Source organism: Plecotus auritus, assembly GCF_963455305.1.
Source record: "Plecotus auritus genome assembly, chromosome: 6".
Classification (NCBI taxonomy): domain Eukaryota; kingdom Metazoa; phylum Chordata; class Mammalia; order Chiroptera; family Vespertilionidae; genus Plecotus; species Plecotus auritus.
Window position 1 is genome coordinate 103,943,528 of NC_137773.1, and position 24,560 is coordinate 103,968,087.

The following is a 24,560-nucleotide window of genomic DNA, read 5'->3' on the forward strand; positions in this document are numbered from 1 at the left end:
TCTGAAATCAATAAAGATATATTTAAAAAAAAAAAAACATTTAAAAAAAAAATGAGGAGGGCACAGATCAGGGAGTAAGCTGTGAACAGGTACTCATCTGTCATCCAAGTGAAGATGCCCAGGAGGGAGGCAGAGCTGTATATCTGCAGCTCCAGAAAAGGGTGACGCCTGAGGAATGGATCCAGGAGTCATTCGGGATCCAATGGCATTTAAAGTCAAGAGAGTGGGAAGATCATCAGGAAAAGCCTTCAGTGTCAGGCCCCCATATTAATGGTTAAATTGCATGGAGGATGACCATTGGGTGTTAGATGAGTTTCATTTCTTTAGGTCAGGGCTCTGTGGAACCCTAAGAGATGTTTTAAGAAGTCTGGGAACCCCTGGCATTTTAAGCAAAACTTTGTTAAAATGTAGCTTTTTGTGAGGATAGAAACTATAGCTTTTACCAATTTCTCATAGGGGTCTGAGTCACAAAAGAGTTAAAGTCCACTGTGATTCAATTAATATTTTATATATGCCCATGATACCTAGGACTTGAACTGAATTAGAGGTTTGGTTCAGGCTGGAAAATAAGTTCTGTTCTGTTCAGATCAAATCTCCATAAAAGTATAGTTCACATTAAAATTATGTTTGTTCCTATAACAAAAGTGGAAGATTGAACTAATTGTCTACATGGTTTAAAATTATTACCTTTTCTTTCTGAATGAGATATCCATTCCAGGAATTCTTAAATCACCATCTCTTTAGATCATTCTACTCACCACCATGATTACATACTACCTCTGGTTTTGTTTCATATTTTGAACTTGATCCAAATTTCTCACTTGACCATTACAGCACATAGTCAAGCCTGTCTCCTTAATAGTCTTCTCCACGTAAAAGAGCTTTCATTGAAGGTTATATGCTTAATAGAAACTGACTACAGCATAAAATTTGCCAATTCTTTTCTGCATGAAAGGACACTTTGCAGAAAGTGAAAAGACAATGATGGAATGAGAAAAAATATTTACAAATCACTTACTTATCCGATAAGGACCCAGTAATGCTAATATATAAAGAACCCTAACAACTCAACAATAAAAAGATGAATAACCCAATTTACAAATGGGCAAAGGATTTGAATGAACATTTCTCCAAAGAAGATTCATAAATGGTCAATAAGGACATGGAAAAAAATGATCAAAATCATTAGTCATTAGAAAAAGAAAATCAAAATTATAATGAGATACCACTTCATACTCAGAGGATGACTAGAATTAAAAGCAAACAAACAGAAAATAACAAGTGTTGGTAAAGATATGGAGAAAGTGCAACCTTCAAACATTACTGATGGAATGTAAAATGACGGTGCCATGTAGAAACCAGTTTGGCAGTTCTTCAGAAAGTTAAAGATAGAGTCACCATATAACCCAGAAATTTTACACATGGATATTTACTCAAGAGAACTGAAAACATTTGTTCACAAAAGAAACTTGCACACAAATATTTATAGTAGCATTATTTATAAAAGCCAAAAAGTAGAAACAACCCAAGTGCCCATCAACTGATGCAAAGTTAAACAAAATGTGGTTTATTCTTATAATAGAAATATTACTCCACTATAAAAAAGAATGAAGTGCTGAACAAGGATGAACCTTGAAAGAAACCAGACATGGAAATCCAAATATTGTATGATTCCATTTATATGAAAAGTCCACAATAGACTAACTCATAGAGACAGAAAGTAGATTAGAGGTTGCCAGTGGGTGGGGAGAAAGGGGAATTGGGAGGTATGAGGTTTCTTTTTTGGAATAATGGGAATAGTCTCAAATATATAGTGGTGATAGTTGCACAACATTCAGTGAATGTACTAAAAGCCACTGAATTGCACTCTTTAAAATAGTTAAAATGGTGATTGATATATTATGTGAATTTTATCTCAATAAAAACTACCAAAAAAACCCCACACCTGCCAATTGCCTTTAATTCTACCCCAGAAATAAGACAATCATAGAATCTACAAACTTTTTAAGAATATCACTTCCAGTTGTCTTTACAAAAGTCAAATATTTTCACATAGAATAAAAATTCCTCATTTTGAGACCAGCAATACTTAGTGTAGCCCTGCTAAAAACTCAAGCACATTGAAAATCTCAATTAGTAAATAACTAAAGAAGTAAGGGAAATAATTAGCATGCTTAGTGAGTACAATTCTACAATTTGGGACAAATAAAATGACAGGGCATTCTATTAAGAACTCTTTAACTTTATACAGATGTAAAAATCCACATTGCCAGCTACCGTCTCTGCCTCTGTTTCTTCCAGAAGTGAAAGCTAAGCTTTGGTCATTGAAGCACTTCAGAATTCTTTTGAATTTCACACATTATTTTGGACTGAAATGATATGTTTCCATTATATACATTTCCATAATAGTGTGTACCATTGATTTCCCCATGCACGATGTTCCTACTTGATCCCCCAGACAGCTCATTGTATTTCTGTTAGTCTTCATATCATACATGGAGGAGAGGGAGGGATTTAATTTTTTTTTGAGAGGCTGGTAATAATGTTAAATAACTAACAAAAATTGTCCAGGTCCCAGTAAGAGTGATAACCATGATGTGGTGGGGAAAATTTTTTTTTGAAGTAGTTTTCTCTGGCCTGTGTTTGCATCCCCTTCTCTTCCATTAACTCTTTCATGACTTGGTCCCTAAACCATAATTTGTGGGTCTAGTGTGAAATGAATATGTGCAGCCCCTTGTTCAGAAATTACTAAGAACTTCAGAAAAGCATCCGCAAAGCCACACACTTGGGCGCTGTACACCTCGCAAAGCCGAGGTCGGGGCGGGGGCGGGGGCGGGGGTGAGAGGGGGGGACCCCTGGCTCCACCACCTCCTTCCTGTGGTTAGAGGCGAGTTCCTTAAACTCCCAGAACCTCATTTTCTTCACCTGAAACATGAGGCTTATCATCCCCATCTCTCTCGTCGCGGCAGGATTATTTTTTAAAGTCTCAAGCTTGAATACTATCACTTAACACATTTTTAATGTTCCTGTGGGGAAGGGAGCCCTGTGTATTTCGATTGGGCATGAGTGGCAGGAAAGCCATTTGGTGGATTAAATAAGGGTCCTTCAAAGATTAAGGAAGGCGGGTGTGGGGGAGCAGAGAGGGGCTGCTCTCCCTCTCATCTCCGACCTGACACACTTTGCCTCGCTCTGTGTTTTTATTAGCTTGCATCCTCGGTACATCAGTGGCAAGGGTGATGAAACCGGTGGCAGATTTAACTGCCAGGCAGCTGGGTCACTGTCCCGTGGGTCTTGTTGTCATGCTGCGATCTTAAAGTGACCACGGCTGTTTGGGCTGCTGCCTTCCAAAAGACTCGGAGAGAGACCACGGAATAGTTAACCGGTGGAAAGGGGAAGAAAGAGGCTGTTGCTTGCAGAAAGCACAGAGACGCTGCTTTGAGAAATCCCAGGGTGGCTGAATATCAAGAACATGGTTCCTGCTGTGGGCAGCTGTGTGTGCGAAGGGCAGCCTGAGGGCTTAAAATCAAATCTCCAGCACGGGTTGGTGCCCGTCCCCTGGGGCTTGGGCACTGGAGGCAGAAGGCCTGAGCACTGTAATAGAAAGAAACCCTCACTGCTACCTATCGATGAGGGATATCACTCACAGTGATCTTTTTCATTGTTAGCAACCTGTGAATCCTGTGTTCTAAGAAAAAAAAAAAAAAAGAAAGAAAGAAAAGAAAAGGAAAGGAAAAGAAGACTAAGGAGAGAAAAAACAGGATGACTTATTTCACAGGAAAAATCTGCAGGCCCTTACCTGGAACCTCCTCATGTCCCTTGGGTTTCCTGCTGTTTTCAAACAATTCTGATTGCACTTGAGGAAAAATTTTAAAAAGAATCTGTGAAAAGAAAGCAATGTGTTACATTTTTAAGTAAACATGTTTGAAGAGAGAATATCCATGCATTCTATTAGATTTGATTTGAAAGTGATTGTATTTCAGGCCTGGGGAATTTCAGCGGCCCTGCCTGGGAAGGAACATTGCTGACCCTCTGCAATTTGCAAGTTTGGATGTTTTCCGTGGCAAGTCAGCTCCATCACTGTGGAGGATTGCAAAGTGGTTCCCAAGCGGGGTTCTGGCTTGTGCTCCTGCCCCAAGTTGCTAGGGGGCTCTCTCAGAAAAAAAAAAAAAAAAAAAAAGGTTCCAAAGAGGCAGTGACTCCTGCCCAGCAGAAATGTCTCACTCAGCTCCCAGGTTGAAAATGGCATGACTTAGCCCAGAGTCCTCCCGTTCCTCCCGTATGTGGCTTTCTGCTGGCCACACACACCTTCCTGCTCACCACCCCGCACACACACCCTTACACACAGAGGGGGCCTGATATTTCCAGCCAATGTGTATACAAATCAGAAAAGGTTATGTTACCACCCAAAGACAGAGTCAGTCTGTGCAGGGTACACGCTGGGGGTTTTATGATTAATAACAAGAGTGAATGTCCTTTTACTCCTTATAGATTATCCAGACAATATAAAGGCACAGAATAATGGTTCGAGGTCATCATTCGTAAGATGTATTTTTTAAGCCAATAATCTCCTAAATGAACTATTTGTGCAATTTAAAAATGGGGCATCTTTAATCAAATAAGTACATCCACCAAGAAAAATGGCAGAAGTGGCCTTTTCAGCGATTTGCGTATTTAATGTTTGGAATTTTTGTTTTCAAAATACAATAAGTTTTCCATTTATTTTACTTGCAGAGTCTTTTTCCTTAAAAAAAAAAAAAAAAATCCAGCTTTTGCAGTGCTAAAGTCCCAGGTGAACTAGGCCTATTTCCCTTTCTGTTACTATGACAACGAAATTTTACCGCAGTCCCAAAGTCCCTCCAGAACTCTCACATCCATGCCTTGAATTAGAACTTTAAAGGAAAAGATATACATTTCCCCCAGAATTTACCAGCACAAATAAGAAGAAATCAACAGTGCTCCCAAAAATTCTATTTTAAAGCAATGGTTGGTGAAAGGCTCTCACAGTGACCTCGTGTTTATTGTTAATTCTTTACAAATCACACAGAAGAACTAGAGAGCACTCCAATGGATGGTATTTCCACTTAAAAAAGAAAAGAAAACCTGATGGAAAGATAAACAGTAAATGATAAAGGAGAAGAGGAGGGGAATGGCACTTTTCGGAGCGTTGGTGTTTTTTTTTTTTTCTGTGAATCTCTTTTTCTCTAGACTTGCTAAAAATAATTGGTCAAGTGTTGCTGACCCCTATCTAATGAATAAGGTTGGGTGTGAATGTAGAAATAACAGCTAAATATTTTTTCATTATTTTATAACATCTGCTTTTCACATCTCTCCTTTAATCTTCTCTGGGGCGGGAGGTGCCCACCCAGGGGCCTCCGGATGACAAGGCAGAGAAAAGGCTCCCAAGGCTGCGCGCCGAGGCGTTCAAACGCGTAACCTGCCTGCGCTCTCCAAGTGCAGCCAAGGATCTGCCCGCAGCCATCGGAGCACTTTACAGCGAGAGCTGCTTTTATTTAAGAAAAGATGGATTCGGAGTCAGACATTGTGTTTGACGGGGAAACAGTCTTCCATTTGTGCGTCCTCCGCAGCCCTCTGCGGGCACCGACGAGGCGCTGAGCCGCTCTCCGCAGACTCAGAACTTGCCTTTTCTATGCAAAGTCTCTCGCCAAACAATAGTCCCCACCCCCGCACCGCATCGCCCTCCAAGGCCCCCATCAGTGCTTTACTTCTCGCCTCCTATATCACCTCCAACCCACTTCACCACCCCCCCCCCAAAAAAAAATCCCCACTGGAATCAAATTAAGTGCTTTCTCTCACTAACTCCTTGATTTGGGGTAAGTTTTCCCACAATTGGGCTCCTTATAATGCATTCTGTGTGTGTTATACTTCCCCTTACCCACCCCACCCTTCCTCCAAAACGTATCTGGTGAACACATTAATGTTCATGAAGGCGTTATTATAGCAATGGTGTGGTGGGTGGAAAAGTGCAAAGGAGATAAATGTTTACATAAAATCAAATTGATTTAGGGAAACAAGGGGCCTGCTGAAAGGCTTTATTCATTTTTAAATTAGGACCCTTAACAGTTCTTAGCATGGGAAACACCCAGCTTTGCCTCGTTTTTTTTGCTGGTTTTAACCTACATAGCCCCCTGCACACTAAAGATATAACATTCTGTTCACAAAGGCTAAGAGAGTGGTGGAGGAGCAGGGAGCAGGGGCGGGGGAAGAATTCTCTTATATTGTATAGTACTTTGTAAAAGAGGCATAGTTATTTCTAAGTGGCCAGCACCAGAAATTATGGCCTGGATAGTTTACATGTGGACCTAGAAATTAATTTAAAGGAATTCTGGGGCTTACTGATATCTCCAATTTTTTCTCTCTTTTTTTTGTACTGATGTCTTCCACCTGCCTCCTTGTACCCCTCCACCCATCATGCTCAGGGGCTTGGTACAGAACCCTTTAGTGACCAAACCAGCCATTAACCATGGGGTAACGTTCAGGGAGCAAATCCCCTGGGTCCAGATCCCTCCGAAGGCAGAGCTGCCTACAAAATGTCAGGTCTCTCTACTTAGAAATGGGGAACCAAAATGAATTTCAAGATTCAGACCAAATGTGTAGACTCTCATCGGGATGGGAGTCATTTTCACTTTCTCCAAACAATGTTGACTACGTAAATGTGATTACCACTTAGCATGGTACACTTCGCAGGGCCTCTAATCTGCTTCCTTAAGAGTATACACTAACAACTACAGGTTTATCCTCCTTTTATAGATAAAGAGGAACAGAGAGGTGGGATCAGGCATGGAAGCATGCAACAGAATGATGCATCTCAGAGGGAAGGGGTGGGTGAGAAAAGATTAACCAAAGAACTTATATGCATATATGCCTAACCCATGAACACAGACAATAGTGCAGTGAAGGCCTGGGGAGGGGGAGGCAGCAGGGTGGAGGGGAATCCATGGTGGGAAAAAAGAAGAACATCTGTAGTACTTTCAATAATAAAGATACATTTACAATTATGAACTCAAGTAAACTTTAATTGAAAAATAATTTTTTAAAAAAAGAATACTCCCCCCTCCCCCCCAAAAAAGTGAACTCAAACGCTCAGATTTCAATCAAGTTCCTAAGTCAACCAAAGAGCATTCCTTCACTCTACAAATATTTATTAAATGCTGACAGTGAGCTAATCTTGATCTGCTACCAACTAACTTTGTAACCAAGTTACCTCGCTTCTCTGGGCCTTGGTTTCTTCAAGTGTTAGGAGAGTTTAACCAGATTATCCTTAGGGTTGCTTCCAGCATTACCGTTCTATGAGTGCTAAGAAAAACACGGAGAGTTGAAAACCCACTAGAAATGGCTACATTGGGGGAAGAAACCACTGAAGGCAAAAAGATCATCACTTATTGAAGCCCAGCTGGAGGTGGGTACAGGGGTTTTCTGAGAGATATATCAAGCCCACTGCTCTGAGACTGAAAGAAAGGAGGCAGGGCTGGCTGGTTGGTAGAAAATGGAGCATCTTGGCTGATGCCTCAGCCTGAGCTGGTGGTATCATGAGGTTGATGGGCAGGTTGTTGAATGAGATGCACCTTCCCTTAGCATCCTTTCTCTATGCTTCCAAGGCAGGAGAAGGTGGCTCAGGAATTTCATGGACCACAGCCAGCTCTGTCCCTGCTCACCATCCTTTGTGGTCTGTCAGCTGAAGGGTACAAGGGTCACAGAGGACAGAGGAAGAAGGCCAAATGCCTATTCTGTGCCATGCTCCTAGCTATGTTCTTGATATTCATTGCCTCATTTATTTTTCACAAGTGGCAAATCATCTCACAGCTAGGAAAAACAAAGGCGCCAAGAATTTATAAATTTGCCCAAGACCACACAGCTGGTAAGTGATGAAATAAGAATTTAAACCTTGGCCTTTCTGGCAACAAGTTCCATCTGGCGTCCTACGTTTCCTGCACCAATTAGGTTGTGGTGATGGTTGCAAGGCTCTGTGAATATACCAGAAACCATTGAACTGTACACTTGGAATGGGTGAAGTTTATAGTATGTAAATAATATTTCAATATGGCTTTTTTAAAAAAAAAACTTCAGAGCCCTGGCTGGTGTGGTTCAGTTTGATGGAGTCGTCCTGTACACCAAAAGGTTTCGGGTTTGATCCCCGGTAGTAGCGTGTATGGGAGGCAAACTGATCAATGTTACTCTCTCTCTCTCTCTCTTTTTCTCTCTCTCTCTCTTCCTTCCTCTCTCTAAAATCAATAAACATATTGTTGGCTGAGAATTTAAAAGAAAAAAAAACTTCAGAAAACATGGTCTAAAAAAAGGAAAAACAGCAACAATAACAACAAAACTATAAAAGATTCAGGTTTCTCGGATACTGAAGGATGATAGCACACCAAGAGGAAAACATTAGGTCAAAGATAATGGCATGGAAGTAAATGCCACTAGTTGAAAACCCCTGGTGAATTCATTTATTTACTGACTTGATCAGTTATTAAGTATGCAATATTTGCCACCAATTTTCAGGCACGATGGCAAACAAGATGGACAAAATCCTTGCTCACATGGAACACACAACCAAACTATTCAAAATATGCTTCTTCAGATTCTGAGATGAGTCTGGAGACCTCTGAATAAGGGTCTGAGTACAATCCCAGGGGCTTACCGAGTACCCAATAAATCTCTTCTCCTCCCCATTCTCTGGAATATTGGAGCACTCAGCACTGTCTAAGAATAGCATGAAAGCTTCTAGGTGGCTCTAGACAAGTGCTGAGCATATCCCAGATAGAAACTGAGATGCAAACTAGATGCACAAATAGGACATAGAGTTAAGGTCTGGTGGTATGACAGGGAGGGATCTCTAAACCACAGGAAGGGTAACCATTTAATATTCATGCCATATTCTAGGATTATAACCAACTAGAGGCCCAGTGCACAAAATTTGTGCTCTGGCGGGGGGGGGGGGGTGGCTCAGCCCAGCCTGCACCCTCTCACAGTCCAGGACCCCTCATTCCTTACTGCCCACCTGCTTCCTCCTTACCGTTTGGCTCGCTGCTCCTTAGTGATGACACAGAGGTGGGAGAGGCTCCCACCACTGCCTCTGTGTTCACCAGCTGTGAGCCCGGGTTCTGGCTGAGCAGTGCTCCCCCTGAAGGAGCACACTGACCACCAGGGGGCAGCTCCTGCGCTGAGTGTCTGCCCCCTGATGGTCACTGCGCATCACAGCAACTGGTCGTTCTGGTTGTTCCGCTGTAACGGTCGCTTAGGCTTTTATTATATAGATGATCTGACTAGTACAGAATCCAGTATAATATTTCTCCAGATGTGTGGAAGAGGCCATTCAATTTACCTCTAATTTGAAATCCAAACTCTAGTGCCTTCTAAGAAATTGTAATGCCTAACATCTTTAGGAGAGCTCTATGGAAGGCACAAAAGCTTCTTTAAACAAAAAGATTAGAGGAGATGTATATCAAAAGAATGTGAACTTGGCACTAGTAACAGCTACCATTATGCAGAGCCTTACTCTATGAAAAATATGAAAAATAATTTGTAACACACCTTTCATTTTGAAATTTATTTCCTTTAAAAAGATCTAATTCTGCCTACTCTGGATACAACTTCTGCGATAATATGGCTACATCTATGCACCATGGGGATGAGAACACCCTCCACACTCTCCAAGGGCCAAGCATGGGTTTGCTATAGTATCTGGTTCTCTCTCTGCCACCATGGACACATAAGTAGGCTGGATCACTAAAGTCTGAGCCATTTCAGAATTAGCCTCAAACACTGTAGGTGCTTAAAGGTCTATGTCCATTGATTTTTGAGGAAAACACAATTTATCTGGATTAACTACTAAACCTCCTTTTCCAGAGTCCTATAAATTAAAATACAATTGGCTTTCCCTGTTTGGGAGTGTTTCTGAAAATAAGGTAACCCCTTTCCTTTAAAACACTCTCATATCATTTCTGAGCACTATCAAATATAGGGATAGGCTGGACCATAAAATTGTATGTGAAAGGAATGGACAGTAGCCTTTCTTCTCCCAGGACCCTCTCAAGCTAACATCCTTTGAGAAGTCGTCAGAGTGAGAGCCTGAGCTGGAGAGCCAGAGGGCCATTTGCTCACTCTGAGCTATGTGGTAGGAAAACCCCTAGGTGATTGGTTTCCACTTGTCACTAGTGTAAAGCACAATGATAATGGCCCAGCTTTAATCTAGGTCTTTGCTGTGATATCCTCTTTGAACCTTCCAGCAACAGAGAACTCATTTTCCTTACCCCAAACCTCCAACAGAATCCAAACCCGGCAGTCCACGTAAGGTACAGGCAGCCTTGGCCTGAACACCAATTGCTTTTGAGAAATCTGTTGATGGTTTAGGTGTCAGTCCAGGTAAGAAGTTCCAAGGACCTAATGAAAGTCTCACTTAAGCCCACAAATTTAAGTAGACTCTGGGATGTCAGACTCTCCATGGGTTCTTGCTGTGCCCTATAGACTTGACAATAGGGCATCTGAGAATGCATGGTACTTGAGATTTGCTTGGTAAGATGGCACTGGTGCAAAGGTCCAAGAAGATCCATGGAAAGGGGGAGATGGCTTAAAATTTTTAAATGAGTGGCTACTTTATGCTTAAATCAAATACTCATTTTTATAAGCTGATGTTCTATGTCAGTGGTCAGCAAACTCATTAGTCAACAGAGCCAAATATCAACAGTACGATTGAAATTTCTTTTGAGAGCCGAAAACCGACTTCTGTGCGTGGGCACTGTATGTGCGCGCTTGCACGTGGTATTTTGTGGAAGAGCTGCACTCAAGGAACCAAAGAGCCACATGTGGCTCATGAGCTGTGGTTTGTCAACCACTGTTCTACATAATCCATTTATTATACAATCCCTTAAAAAGTAAATATCTATATATATACTAGTAAAAGGCTAAGTGACTGGACCGCACATCTGTCTGACTCTCTGACCGACTGGCCAATACATATGATGTGCACTGGCAATTTAAAATTAAATTTGACTCGTGTATGCATGATACATATAAAGCTCTTACTGGCGCCAATCGCATGTGTGTTTTAATTTTATAATACTACTAGAGGCCCAGTGCATGAAATTCGTGCACGGGGATGTGTCCTTCAGCCCAGCCTGCACCCTCTCAAATCTGGGACCCCACGAGGTATGTCTGACACCCCGGGCAGTCGGACATCCCTCTCACAATCCAAGACTGCTGGCTCCCAACTGCTCGCCTGCCTGCCTTCCTGATTGCCCCTAACTGCTTCTGTCTGCCAGCCTGATCACCCCCTAACCACTCCCCTGCCAGCCTGATTGATGCCTAACTGCTCCCCTGCCAGCCTGATTGCCCCTAACTGCCCTCCCCTGCAGGCCTGGTCCCCCCGACTGCTCTCCCCTGCAGGCCTGGGTCCCCCCCCCAACTGCCCTTCCCTGCAGGCCTGGTCACCCCCAACTTCCCTCCTTTGCCATCCTGGTCACCCCTAACTGCCCTCCCCTGCTGGCCTGATCATCCACAACTGCCCTCCCTTGCAGGCCTGGTCCCTCCCAACTTCCCTCCCCTGCTGGCCTGATGGCCCACAACTGCCCTCCCTTGCAGGTCTGGTCCCTCCCAACTGCCCTCCCCTGCTGGCCATCTTGTGGTGGCCATCTTGTGTCCACATGGGGGTAGCCATCTTTGACCACATGGGGGCAGCCATCTTTTGTGTTGAAGTGATGGTCAATTTGCATATTACTCTTTCATTAGATAGGATAGAGGCCTGGTGCACGGGTGGGGGCCGGCTGGTTTGCCCTGAAGGGTGTCCCGGATCAGGGTGGGGGTTCCCTTGGGGCATGGGGCAGCCTGAGTGAGGGGCCTGTGGTGGTTTGCAGGCTAGCCATGCCCCCTGGCGACCCAAGCAAAGGCCCTGGTATCTGGGATTTATTTATCTTCTAGAATTGAAACTTTGTAGCCTTGAATGGAGGCCAAGGATGGCCAGGGTGGCCTCCATCGCTGGGAGAAACCCAAGCCTCCTGCTCTCTCCAGCTCCGTGGCTGCCACCATTTTTGTTGGGATTTATTTATCTTCTATAATTGAAACTTTGTAGCCTTGAGCAGAGGCCAGAGCTGGCCAGGAATCTTGGCTTCCTCCATCGCCAAGGAAACCCAAGCCTCCTGCTCGCTCTGTAGCTGCAACCATCTTGGTTGGGTTAATTTGCATACTCACTCCTGATTGGCTTGTGGGCATGGCTTGTGGGCGTAGCGGAGGTACGATCAATTTGCATGTTTCTCTTTTATTAGTGTAGATATTATATATACTGTTTTGACATGTAATTTCTTGCAGTAACGTAATTACCACACGAATCTTTCTTCTAATTAATTTCCCTTCAATGTGCATGAATCTGTGCACCTGGCCACTAGTAAATACATTAACAGAGTAGGTATAGACTCTAGTCTCCATACATTCCTATGGAAGGCTCATATTACCACTAAAGCTTATTCACCTAGACTTTTTTAATAAAAGGCTATTTTAGATCCAAAAAATTTAAGTTTACAGAAATTTTTAAGCAATAAATTTTCTTACTTCCAACTATACTCAACCTCTCTAACTGCACTTAGCTAAGGACTAGTTATGATGATGATTATAGTAATAACTAGAGGCCCGGTGCACGAATTCATGCATGGATGGGGTCCCTCGGCCTAGCCGGCGATTGGGACCAATTGGGGTCATCTCGCCCAGTCCTGATTGGGGCCAATTGGGGCTGGCCGGCGGCAGGGAGAGACCGTGGGAGGTTGACTGGCCATGGGAGGTTGGCTGAGGGAGCGCACTGACCACCAGGGGGCAGCTCCTGAGTTGAGAATCTGCCCCTTGGTGGTCACTGCACATCGACTGGTCGTTTGGTCAACAGGTCATTCAGTCAACCAGTCATAACGGTTGCTTAGGCTTTTATATATATAGCTAAATAGCCTGTATTTATTTACCACATATTACTTGTCATGCATGCTTTCATTTAATCCCCCCAACTCTGAGAGTAGGAGAGTTAATGTCCCCATTTTACAGAGGAGATGAAAAAGGCTCAGAAAGGTCAGATTACTTTCCCAAGGTCAGATAGTAAGTGGAAGAGCTAAGAGTAGAACTCTGGTTTGCCTGACTCTTAGAAATATATTGCTCTGACAGGAGCTTGGCGAAGCTTCTTTTGAAGGAGAGGTGGGACACATTGCCAAGCAGCTCTTCGTTTTAGGAGACTAGTGCCTTGTCGATCTACTTGGGGGGTCACAGCACATCCTTCATCTTACTCCCTGGATATGACAGTGGAGTCATTCTTCGTGTTGCAAAACAAAACAAGGAAACAAACAAACAAAAAAAGTCATTCCTGTCAGGGACTTCATTCTCTAGAAATTCTGTGGCTATTTTGGAATGTGCAGAGGAAGATAAGCAAGTCTATCAGATATCTGGAAAACAAGATGTCTCAAGAACCCACATGGTCCAAAGATGGCATAGATCACACAGCTGCAGCCCTCTGCAAAAAGAATGTAGAAGACTGCTTGAGTGTGTGAGGAAGACTCAAGGCCATTTGTCCATCAAGACTATAATGAAAAAAGCCTAAAGTCATATGTGTAACATAAGTTGAATTAAACCTTGGAAAACATTTTTTTGAGAATTAAGTCAACAAAGCTAACTTTAGAAAGAATTATCTGAGGGACAGAGGGGATTCTCCTACAGTGGAGATGTTTAAATAGACCATTGAGTTAATTCCTTTCATAGCAGATAATTTCAGACTTTGGGGTGTCCTTAGCAAGCCATTTTCACACGATGTCGAGTCTTCTGTAATTATTATTATTGTTATTATTTGCTTACTCAATATTTATTGGGGAACTTTACTTCCTTTCTTTGTAACATGAACTCGTAGGCCAGTAGTGAGGAATAGTTACGCATGCACAGTGTTTGGGTAAATGCCTGATACCTAGTAAGTTAGCTCCTTTACCTTTCACCAGGCATACTTGTGCCCCCTATCCTCTGAATTGCCCCTTTTTCCCTGCCACCCCTTTTAAAATGGCCTGTTTTCCATACCAAGTTACCAGAGGGACTTGCCACAAATTCAAATCTTGTTCTTCCTCTACATTCCTTATTTTTTCACTATTAATATATATTCCGCTTGTAGATCTTCCCTTAATTTTTAGGGAGAGATTTTTTAAAAAAAGAATCTGTAATTAATCTACACAACAGATTGCAGGAAGAGAACAAAAGCAACCAAAGATGAAGGGCCCAAATCCTCGTCACTGTTTTTAGTAAACAATGGGCAGGCAAAATAGTTCAGAGCTACATACACTGACTCTGGTTCCTACCTGGCAACAGGCCATTTTCTATTTGGCATTCACGCCAATTACAAGCTCTTGGAAGTGGCATTTCACTTTGGCAATAGTGCCTTCGTTACCAAACACACAGCCTCAGGAGTAAGATCTGCTATATTCATTTAGGCACCAGGAGGGAGCAACTTCCCCCACTGTGTAATCTGACTCCATATCGATAGACTTCATTTCAAAGCCATTTCATGATTTCTTCTGGAGGGAATGTCTCCCATAGCTCCAGTGGCAAGCAACTGACTGTAAACAGTCGCCGAGGTGCCAAAACAAGGAGGCCACTTTGATTCTCCACTTATTTTTGACCAGCAACACACTGCAGTTTCTGAGAACCAGAGGTTATAGGTTAGAATATTTTTTCTTCTACATTCAGACACATCTTCCCTCTCCTGAATTCCATTACTTGGCACTACGAGACTCAACAGGGAAAAAGCCTCTAAAGAAAAGTCCTTGTTTTTGCACTCGAATGGAAATCTGACACCATTAATGAAAATAATAATTGAACTTTTTGGGCCTGACGTGAAATGAAGCACACTAAGAGCATGTTTGTAATTCCAATTGTCCTCACAAAATGTCTTTGAAGGGCTCATTGCAATGTGCACAGCTCCTTATTCCTCGTTTTTTCTTTTTTTAAAAAACTGTATCCTCTTTTTTGCTGTATCCCTTCCTCTTTCTTCTCATCAAGAAAAGGGAAAAAGACTGAGTGAAACTGAACATACAGACTGAGTTCAGGAAACATCTTTCAGTGAGGCTTCAGAATACAAATCTATTTCCCTTTCTAATGCCATGACTACTCGGGTGAAGGAGAGAAATGAAGTTATTAGCCAGCCATCAGCTTAATGGGTCCTTACCGTCCTATTTCCTTAGTGCCCCTTCTGCCGTCTTCCCTTCCCCCTTCGTCCTAGGCCCTCCCCCCAAGCTCATCTATGCTAGGCTGAGCAGTGAACACCAATTACACCAAGAGCCCTTTGCTGCTGCCTGGTCCGCTGGTTTTACTGTTTTGCCAGATGGTTGAGGCCAATGTGTAAAACTCTCTACCCTACCATTAATTCATAACTTGGTAATAACTTTCCCACGGCTCCAGGAAATTGAAATGAAGTGCAAATGTGAATATTTGGAAAGGGAATCAAGGTTGGACAACTCTCCTGCACCTGCCAGAATAGATACCAGTCAGACAAAAAGGTACCCACAGGCTGAAACGCTACTTTCCCGAAGCTAAGTCTGATTGATTCAATAAGCAATATTGGATAAAGTGGCGAACGAAGTTCATAGTCCTGTCAGCTTTCTCTCTGCAGTTTTCAGTTTTATACCTATTGCACCTATTGGGTCCATTCACTAATGACCTTGAATTTGAGCATCTATGTAATATTATATTCTTATGACAGAGTCATAGATTAGCAGATATGAGTGCATTCTCTTGCTAAGACAGGACACCATCCAATGTTTGTTAGCATCATTAAACTAAAACTGACTTTTCACCTGCTCCCATACCATATGCAGCTGCAAATTTTTAAATTAAACTATGAAGCCATGCATAAATTTACATATATTACAGACTAGCCTCTCCATTTAACATGCAAATGTACTCCAATGTTTCAGAACACCTTCTGTCGCTAATTAATTTGCTGAATTATAATTAGACTAATCCTGCATAATTAATAAGCACAGATTTTTTTTTAATTTGTAAGCAGCTTGAGGAGATCATTCACTTCCTTCTATAAACTGCTAAGTAAGTGTTAAAAAAATCTGGAAAGAACATGTGTGAAAAGGTATGTTTGATGTCGCATACAAACTCAAACTAGCGTGGAAGATACAGAAGTCAGTATTGATAAAGGTACATGTTTGAAGCCAACATTCAAACAATAAAAAAAAAATGCACTGAGGATGGGGAATAATTCTCCCTTTGTCTCCTTGTATATAGTATTTTATTCTCTGCCTTCTATCCGTGGGATCTTCTAAGATCACAGAGGCGGGAGAGGATTAAAGTAACCGTATGTTGTATTAGGATAGATAATGATATTAACACTCCACTGTATATCAAAACACTCTGTGCATGCTGGGTGCTTATAAGCCCCTTTGATGGTATTTGGAATCATTTTCATTTTGGCTGCCAAAAACACCCGAGATGCATCCAGTGGAAACAATTAAGTTCCATTAGCACTGTATCCTTTCGGTAATGATTACAATGAAGGGTCCTTCTTTAAAGCTGAAGAGTATAGTCTCAAAGAAACGTATGCATCTGTGTGCTTGAACACATGAAACTATATAATTTTACAACCAAGCATGAAGCTGAATTTTGACCAGAAAAATAAACCAGGATGAGGAGAGCTCAAGGTAGGTAGATGACTTGCTGGAAAATTTTAAATACGGTGGGAATCTGGAAGGCCAAGGTAAGCTTAATAGATAGTCATGCAAATTGAGAATGAATCTAGAAAGTGGGAAATGCATGCTCTGGCAGAGGGAGTGTTTAAATTTCAAAGAAAGGAGAAATAATTTTAGAGAAAATATTGAGCTCCTTGGTCCTTCCACTGGGCAAAATCACTAATGGTAGTGGCCAAAAGATTCTTGGGCCAAAAGAAGAAAGCCACCTGAATGTGCCTGGCTTTTTATCACTGCAATTTCGTGTTTTACAGTGACTCTTTTCTATACACAACAGAAACTTCATCTGAAGGATGGGAAACGATTTTCCTTACCATAACTCCTCACTATTGACCATAAATATATGGACAAAGCTAGGACATACGCTAGCTTTGGAGTTGAGAAGGAAGTTAAAAAGATCACAAGCACCTCAGAGGCCTGTGGCCACTGCCCGGAGCAGATGCCGGGGAGCCAGACCGAGGGGAATCTCTGGAGATTCAGCCTAGATTCCTTTTTCTTCTCCTTGTCTAGAAGGAGAACCTGAGGCAGCTCCCTCATGGGGCTACCGCGATGACTGACCGTGGTGAGGAACTATTTTGAAAGCACCTGGGAAAAGCTGCCACAATTTCTCTGAGCAATGGCATTACTTGGAGAGTTTTGGAAACATCAGACATTTGGGCAGTTTTTCTGAGTCAAACCATAGCCTTTGCCGTTAGTCCCCATCTAAGGAGATTAAATGGTTCAGGAAGATTTTTTAAAGCCTGCAAGAAAGGGAGCTTTCTGTGCCTTTCATTGTTGCTCAGAAGGAACATAACAACAGCTGGGATAATGATACCAGTATGAGGCAAAAATTAGTTTCTTCCGAAAAATACATGATAATGTCTTCACTTTTCAAGAAAAAATCATTCTGATGTTCTGTGCTCATCTTTAGACTCTCCATATTCCATTTTGAGTGGTTATAATAGGAAACCTGATTTCTCTCCAGCCAGGGAACGTGTGAAGGGAGGGTCTCCCCATCTCCCATAAAGTGCTGGGCTGAGCCCCCATTACTGGAGCAGAACTTTGAGATGGAAGAGCTAGACAACTTACCCAGTCAAGTCCCATGTATTGACAGGCGAGTGGTTTGGTTTAAGTGTGAGGTTTTTAAAAAATATTTTCTTCAGCTTTGCCCGATTTCAAAATATGTACCAGTGGGAAAGAGTAAAGAGGACACAATTGTGATCCATGTGAAGCTGGCTTTTGAGAAATTCCTGACATGTTCTTAGGAAGAAAGAGATTTGACTCTGTGGCTAACGCATCTTCAGCTAACGCATTCCCCCCTCATCTGTGCATTCCAGGAAATGTCTCTCATTTTATATTTTTGGTGGGAGGATTTTCCTCCACAAACATTCTAGTTTATGCTTTGATTCATTCTCTCTCCTTCCCTTTCTCTCCTTTCTTCTCTCTCTCTTCCCAGTTCTCAAATTCAAGATGAGATGTTGTGCTTTTTAAGGGCTTCATAGATGTTGATGGGGGGAGATGAGTTGGGAAGAAGGGGTGACAGAAGAAAATAAACCAAAATGATAATTACATCAGGCTCTATTTCATCTAGAGAAGTATCATGCCACCTTCTCTCTAGCCACCAAGACCCATATTCACAGTTAATATAACCTTCACGCCAAAAAAAGGAAAAAAGAAAGAACGTGTAACCTGACAGGTAGCAGGTGGTACATATGGAATTATCATTGGCTATTAACACCAGGTCGGGTATCATATTAGCCACTTTCAGACTGCATTTGCCAAACCCACATAAAATTTAAAACCAGGTATTTCAATATTGTGCCGCTGCCTTAGCAAAATAGATTTTCTTATGTTACTCATAGTAGAGTCAGCCGCCTTTCATTAGAATTTTTAAAACTTTTTTTCTTAAAGGAAGAACTAAATCTAGTTGATATAAAAAAGAAACTGGGACAAAAATCAGGTCAAGAATTTGATACAAAAAAGCATTCAGATATGGCTAATATTCCAGGGTGTTGTCTGTCGGTTTAGCATGCCACGATTACATTAATGTAATCTCAACCCAACTCCTGTAATTTCCATGAGGTTTCAGGAATCAGTCATTATTTCCAGTTTTTTAGAATTCAAACTTTATTGATTCTAAAGTCTCTATTAACTCTATAGGAATCACTAACTTTTTGGAGATTTCCAAATCTTAGTACCAAAAATGGGACCTTTCTTTTAAAAGCCATTAAGAGATTTCCCCCTTTTCTTCATTATCTAATACCACTGCATTTTTGGATTCACTCTGGTCATCTCACAGAGACCACTAACTAGTCAGTTGTCACTTCTCCTATGAGTAGATAACAAGAATCTCGTGTTTCATTTTCTCTTTGAAAAACTGAGGCTCCAACAACAAAAAAAAGTGTAGTGATGGAACCAGGACCCATCTAGCCCCAAGCACTCTCCACTGGGAATACACACAGTCTCTGGGCACTTCTCCTGCTCTGTCCTATATGTCTAATCTTTCTCTTCGATACCATACCATACTGATGCTCAGAAATATTCTGGTTTACTAAAACAAGGTGAAACCGAGCCTCTGTATTTCTTTTTCAAATATATTTCACTGATTTTTTTTAAGAGAGAGTAGAAGGAGAGAGAGAGAGAGAGAGAGAGAGAGAGAGAGAGAGAGAGAGAGAGAGAGAATCATAGATCTAGAGCAGTGATCGGCAAACTCATTAGTCAACAGAGCCAAATATCAACAGTACAACGATTGAAATTTCTTTGAGAGCCAAATTTTTTAAACTTAAACTTCTAATGCCACTTCTTCAAAATAGACTCGCCCAGGCCGTGGTATTTTGTGGAAGAGCCACATTCAAGGGGCCAAAGACCCGCATGTGGCTCGAGAGCCGAAGTTTGCCGACCACTGATCTAGAGGGAAACATTGATTGCCTGCCTCCTGTACGCCCCCTACTGACAACCTTTCAGTGCACCAGATAACGCCCAACCAAGTGAGCCACACCCGCCAGGGTTGAGCCACTTGATTTCAAAAATGAAGGCTAGGCATAAAATGCTCCACCCCGTTTGAGTTGCTGGGATTTCTCACCCTGGGTTCAAAGAAAGGCTAAATGTGAATGGGGCAGATTCATGTGACATCCATAAGTCAGGTCCAGTTTGCTTAAAACAAAACCCTGGCTTCATTTTCAGGTTTCAGAAGTCTGACTGAGCCCAGCCCAGCTCCAGCTTTCCAAACAACATCCAAACCGATGAGATTTGTTTTCTTCTTTTTCAACCTGGTTTTATTTCACACGCAGTTTTGCAAGTTCAGGCCATTTCTAAAGATGAAAGTTGATTTTAGATACTTATTCCTGCTCTTCATTAAATTAGATCTATCCTTAAAGCCTGGCACAGAATATGTGTCTACACAGCAAGTTCGCTTGAGACCATAAACTCAGAATGATTCAAATAAAGAAAACCTTTCTTGAGAAAAAGATTGTGGGAATATTTGATATCTACAAGGATCCTAAACTTTTAAATAGTTCAACTACTCATTCCCTTTGCCAGAAAAGATATCATTATTGTGTCAGCTCACACACACACGCATACACACACACACACACACACACACACACACACGCATGCGCTCCACAAAGTAACACAAAACAATATTAGTTGCCTTTAATCCCCAAAACTCAGCTGAGATCTTTAGTGACCTTGGCTGTCTCACCCTCCAAATGCCTTTGAAAGAAGTGCTGATAAGCCAAATAAACCATAGAAAGTTTTTGTTGGAATGCGGCAGAGAATTAAATAAATGACTAAAGTTTTGCCCTAGTCAGTTGGCTCAGCGGATAGAGCATCTGCCTGCAAACTGAAGTGTCCCGGGTTCAATTCTGGTCAAGGGCACATACCTGGGTTACTGGTTCCATCCCCACAGTTGGGACAGGGAGGCAACCAATCCATGTGTCTCTCTCACATTGATGTTTCTCTCTGTGTGTCTCTCCCCCTGCCTTCCATCCTCTAAAAGTCAATGGAAACATATCCTTGGGTGAGAATTAACAAAAACAAAAGACTGAAATTATAACATCATGAGGGGGGAAAAAAGGCCTGAGTAATAAACCCTTTCAATATAGAATAACGTGCCTCTGCTTGGTTTTACCCAAATGAGCTTTCATTGCGCTGGAGTTGAACGTTGGGTGCATAGCTTCTCCCCATGCAGTGACTAATGGAACAGAGCTTAGAGAAAAAGATTACTTCCCTGGGGGAGTCGGCAGCTGACCTGGAAGTATAGAACATCTCCGCCCTTCACTTGGAGGTCACAGAGCCTGTTCTGCTTTCTCAGGGAGATGCCAGGACTTAAATGAGCAGCAGGCCTGGGTCCAGGAGCCTGGGAAAGCAATGGCCACAGCTCCCTGGGGAAGACGCCCAGCAGGCCACGCAGCCACGCTGGGAGAAAGGCAGGCCTAGGCAGCCCTGGCCAGCCCAGCATTCTCTGCGGACTCAGACACCAGTGATCCAATGCCAGTCTCTCCCTGTCAAACACTACCCCCAGAAATGGCTCACAAGTGCCTCTGGCCCAACACTATCATGTAGTAGATTATGTGTCTACATGAACTGTTCACTTGAGACCATGTAATCGGATGACTCAAATAAAGAAAACTGTTCCTGAAAAAAAAAGCCTGGGAATATTTGATATCTACAAAGATCCTAAGGAAGTCATCTTGTCTCAGGCATGAGTCAGAGCCTATTGGCTGCTCACTCATCTGAAATAAAGCTATAATTTAGTATTCCTCCTGGTAGAATCGGCCTTGAAACACAACAGACAGAACCTGAAAAGTCACCATCCCTCAATTTGCCAAGGTGATTCCAACAACACTATGTCCAACAAGCAGCCAGGCTTCCATTCCATGTCTAAAGTTCTTTATTTAAAAATAAATAAATAAAAGGAGATTTCACCAATCCCAGTAACATGATTGCAAGTTTTCATTTGATAATACAGCTTCTAAGCTAATCAAAAAGTGTTCCCATCTCCCTGCTGTTATCCAAGGTCTGGAGTGGGTGTTAGGGGTGCAATTTTAGTTCAAGTTTCACATAAGTCAACTGAAAGGCCCAGTGAACTTCAGTTCATGGTCTTGCACAGTTTGTTCTAGCCTTTATTATTTTGTTAGGTATATATTCTATTTTGAGGCTGGCCAAGATTATAATAAAACCACCTTGGTGTTGTTGTTGTTGTTAATCCTCAGCCGAGGATATTTTTTTTCAATTGCTTTTCAGAGAGGAAGGGAGAGAAGTGGGGGCGGGGAGAGAGAGAGAGAGATGGATGTGAGAGACACACATCAATCAGTTGCTTCCCACATGCACCCTGACCGTGGCCAGGAAACAAACCTGCAACCCGAGTACATGCCCTTGAACGGAATCAGCCGCAACCCTTTGGCAGTCGGCTGACATTCCACCACTGAACCACACTGGCCAGGGAAACACCTCTTATTTTTTTTATTTTTTTTTTAAATACATTTTATTGATTTTTTACAGAGAGGAAGGAAGAGGGATAGAGAGTTAGAAACATCGATGAGAGAGAAACATCGATCAGCTGCCTCCTGCACACCTCCTACTGGGGATGTGCCCGCAACCAAGTTACGTGCCCTTGACCGGAATCGAACCTGGGACCTTTCAGTCCGCAGGCCGATGCTCTATCCACTGAGCCAAACCGGTTTTGGTGCCTCTTATTTTTTTTATGAACAAAGCTAATCACATTAACTTTCATATTACAATATTTTAAAAAGCGATAAAGCAGTCGGTGAACTAATTTTGTTCTGAACTATTTTAACATGGGCTGAATGTATACTCTTCTCCTAATGAGATGACTCAGTGAAAAGTGAAGGTAAATGTCATCTACTTTTCCTGTGATCTATAAAATTAATCTCCCATGCTTATGTTAATACCTATAATGTAATGTAGGAGGCAGTGTGGCCTAGAGGATAAAGCCTAGGAGTAAAGCAATCCTGTTCAATTACTGTCTATATTACTGACAATATTTTCACCTCTCTGTGTTTCACTTGCCTACTGTCACCCTTCAGACACATTCCTCACATATCTTCCCTGTAAAATTGACTAATACCTCTGAGAGATGCTGGGAGAATTACTTAGGTGCTTTGGGAAACAACCTAAAACACCTTTTAGAACTTTTCTTGTGAAATAGCAGATATTGTTAATGTCTCTACCGTAGAGTCAGCCTTCTGGTAAATAACCATGACACATTTAGCAAAATGTCTACTCAGTAAAAATGATCTCACGCAGGTGATCCTCCACTCGTTTATTTCCAGAGAATAAATTACACAGAAGGAGGGCACGATGGAGAGTAATTAAGGCGCCAAGTTAAGAAGGGATCAATGCTCACACTTTAGGGGTTAAACCAAGAGCTGATTACACTGGAAGGAATTCACATCCTGTATTCAGCTGTAAAATAAGCTAGGAGTTCTGTGTTTGGTGTCTGAAACATCTTTCGAAACACTAAATCAATTTAATATCAATAATTGCCAGATATATGCTAGATTAAATGAACCAACACAGATAGCTTTGTTCACAGAGAAAGCAGGGCCAAATGGCTTTCATGAGCATGACTAAGCCCGAAGTTTTGCGGTTCCATAATCAGATGTCTGAGCCTGGATTCTCTCTTTTTTTTAATTTCTTTATTGATTAAGGTATTCCATGTGTCCTTATTCCCTCCTTGCCCCCCCTCCACTCATGCCCTCACCCCCCTGTTGTCTGTGTCTATTGGTTAGGCTTATATGCATGCATACAAGTCCTTTGGTTGATCACTCCCCCTTTGCAATATATAGTTTTGGTACAAGACATTATAGATCCAGCTATCCTATGGCGGTAACATCCATGCTGACTATCCGAACAGCAAGGTGACATCTCAGGTGCCCTTAGTAGCTACACCTGTGCCCTCGGGTGCTCGGAAATGCACCAGACGCACAGAAAATAAGGAACTTGCTCTCCAGGTTAGGGCTGAGGCTTTCCCAGACCTGTTTCTGGGGTGCTCCGGAAACACCTGCATTGGCTTCGAAGGTGCAATCTTAACAGTGGTTTCAGAAACCAGGCCTGTTTCCATAGCTCTCCAGCAGCCCCATGACGCTGGTCATTTTCCTATTGTTCTGATTACAAGACCCAGTGGTGCCCTGTACCTTGAAGTATTTTCACCTCAGCCCCTGAGAATATTTTCCTTTTTTGGAAATTTTGACATATGTTTTCTCCTTGTAATACTCCCAATTTTGAGATGTTATGAAAGATTTTATCCCTTAACAACCCTGTGAACTTCACAATTTCTCTCAGGCTCTCTTACCTAGAAAAGAATGGGCTTTTGCCCAGCCGGTGTGGCTCAGTGGTTGAGCAGCCATCCATGCACCAGGGGGTCACTGGTTCAATTCCTGGTCAGGGCATATGCCTGGATTTGGGAATTGATTCCCAGTAGAGGGCATGCAGGAGGCAGCCTATCAATATTTCTCTCTCATTGATGTTTCTCTCTCTCCCTTCTCCCTCTCCCTTCCTCTTTCTCTAAAAGGCAATAAAAATGTATTTTTTTTTAAAAAAAAAAAAAAGAAGAAAAGAATGGGCTTTTCAGAAAACCATTTCAGAAACAAAGTGGGCTGAGGAAGATCATCAGACTTGTGAGTGTGGGAATGGAGGGATTTTCAGGGCCTGGGCTCCACCATAGACCTCGGGCACTTTTACAGTGTATCATGTGGACGTGCAGGGAAGTGCTGAGAGAACACTGGAGCTTGCAGATGGGGTCTGTGGATGTATCATCTGTCGGTCTTCAATTTTCTATTCTCAAGTCCACTCCCTTACCCCTCCGCCCACCATTACATCACTTGAGCCAGTCCTTATGAA

General features: G+C 42.3%; 1 protein-coding gene across 2 annotated transcripts in view; it reads right to left on the reverse strand.

The window, feature by feature from the left end:
• Positions 1–24,560, reverse strand: part of EBF2 (EBF transcription factor 2) — a 213,174-nt gene that overhangs the window by 69,124 nt on the left and 119,490 nt on the right. For both annotated transcript variants that reach the window (XM_080676608.1, XM_080676609.1), the window contains exon 7: positions 3,797–3,878. In XM_080676608.1, coding sequence (XP_080532734.1) covers positions 3,797–3,878 — 82 coding nt within the window. The remainder of the gene's footprint in view (positions 1–3,796; positions 3,879–24,560) is intronic.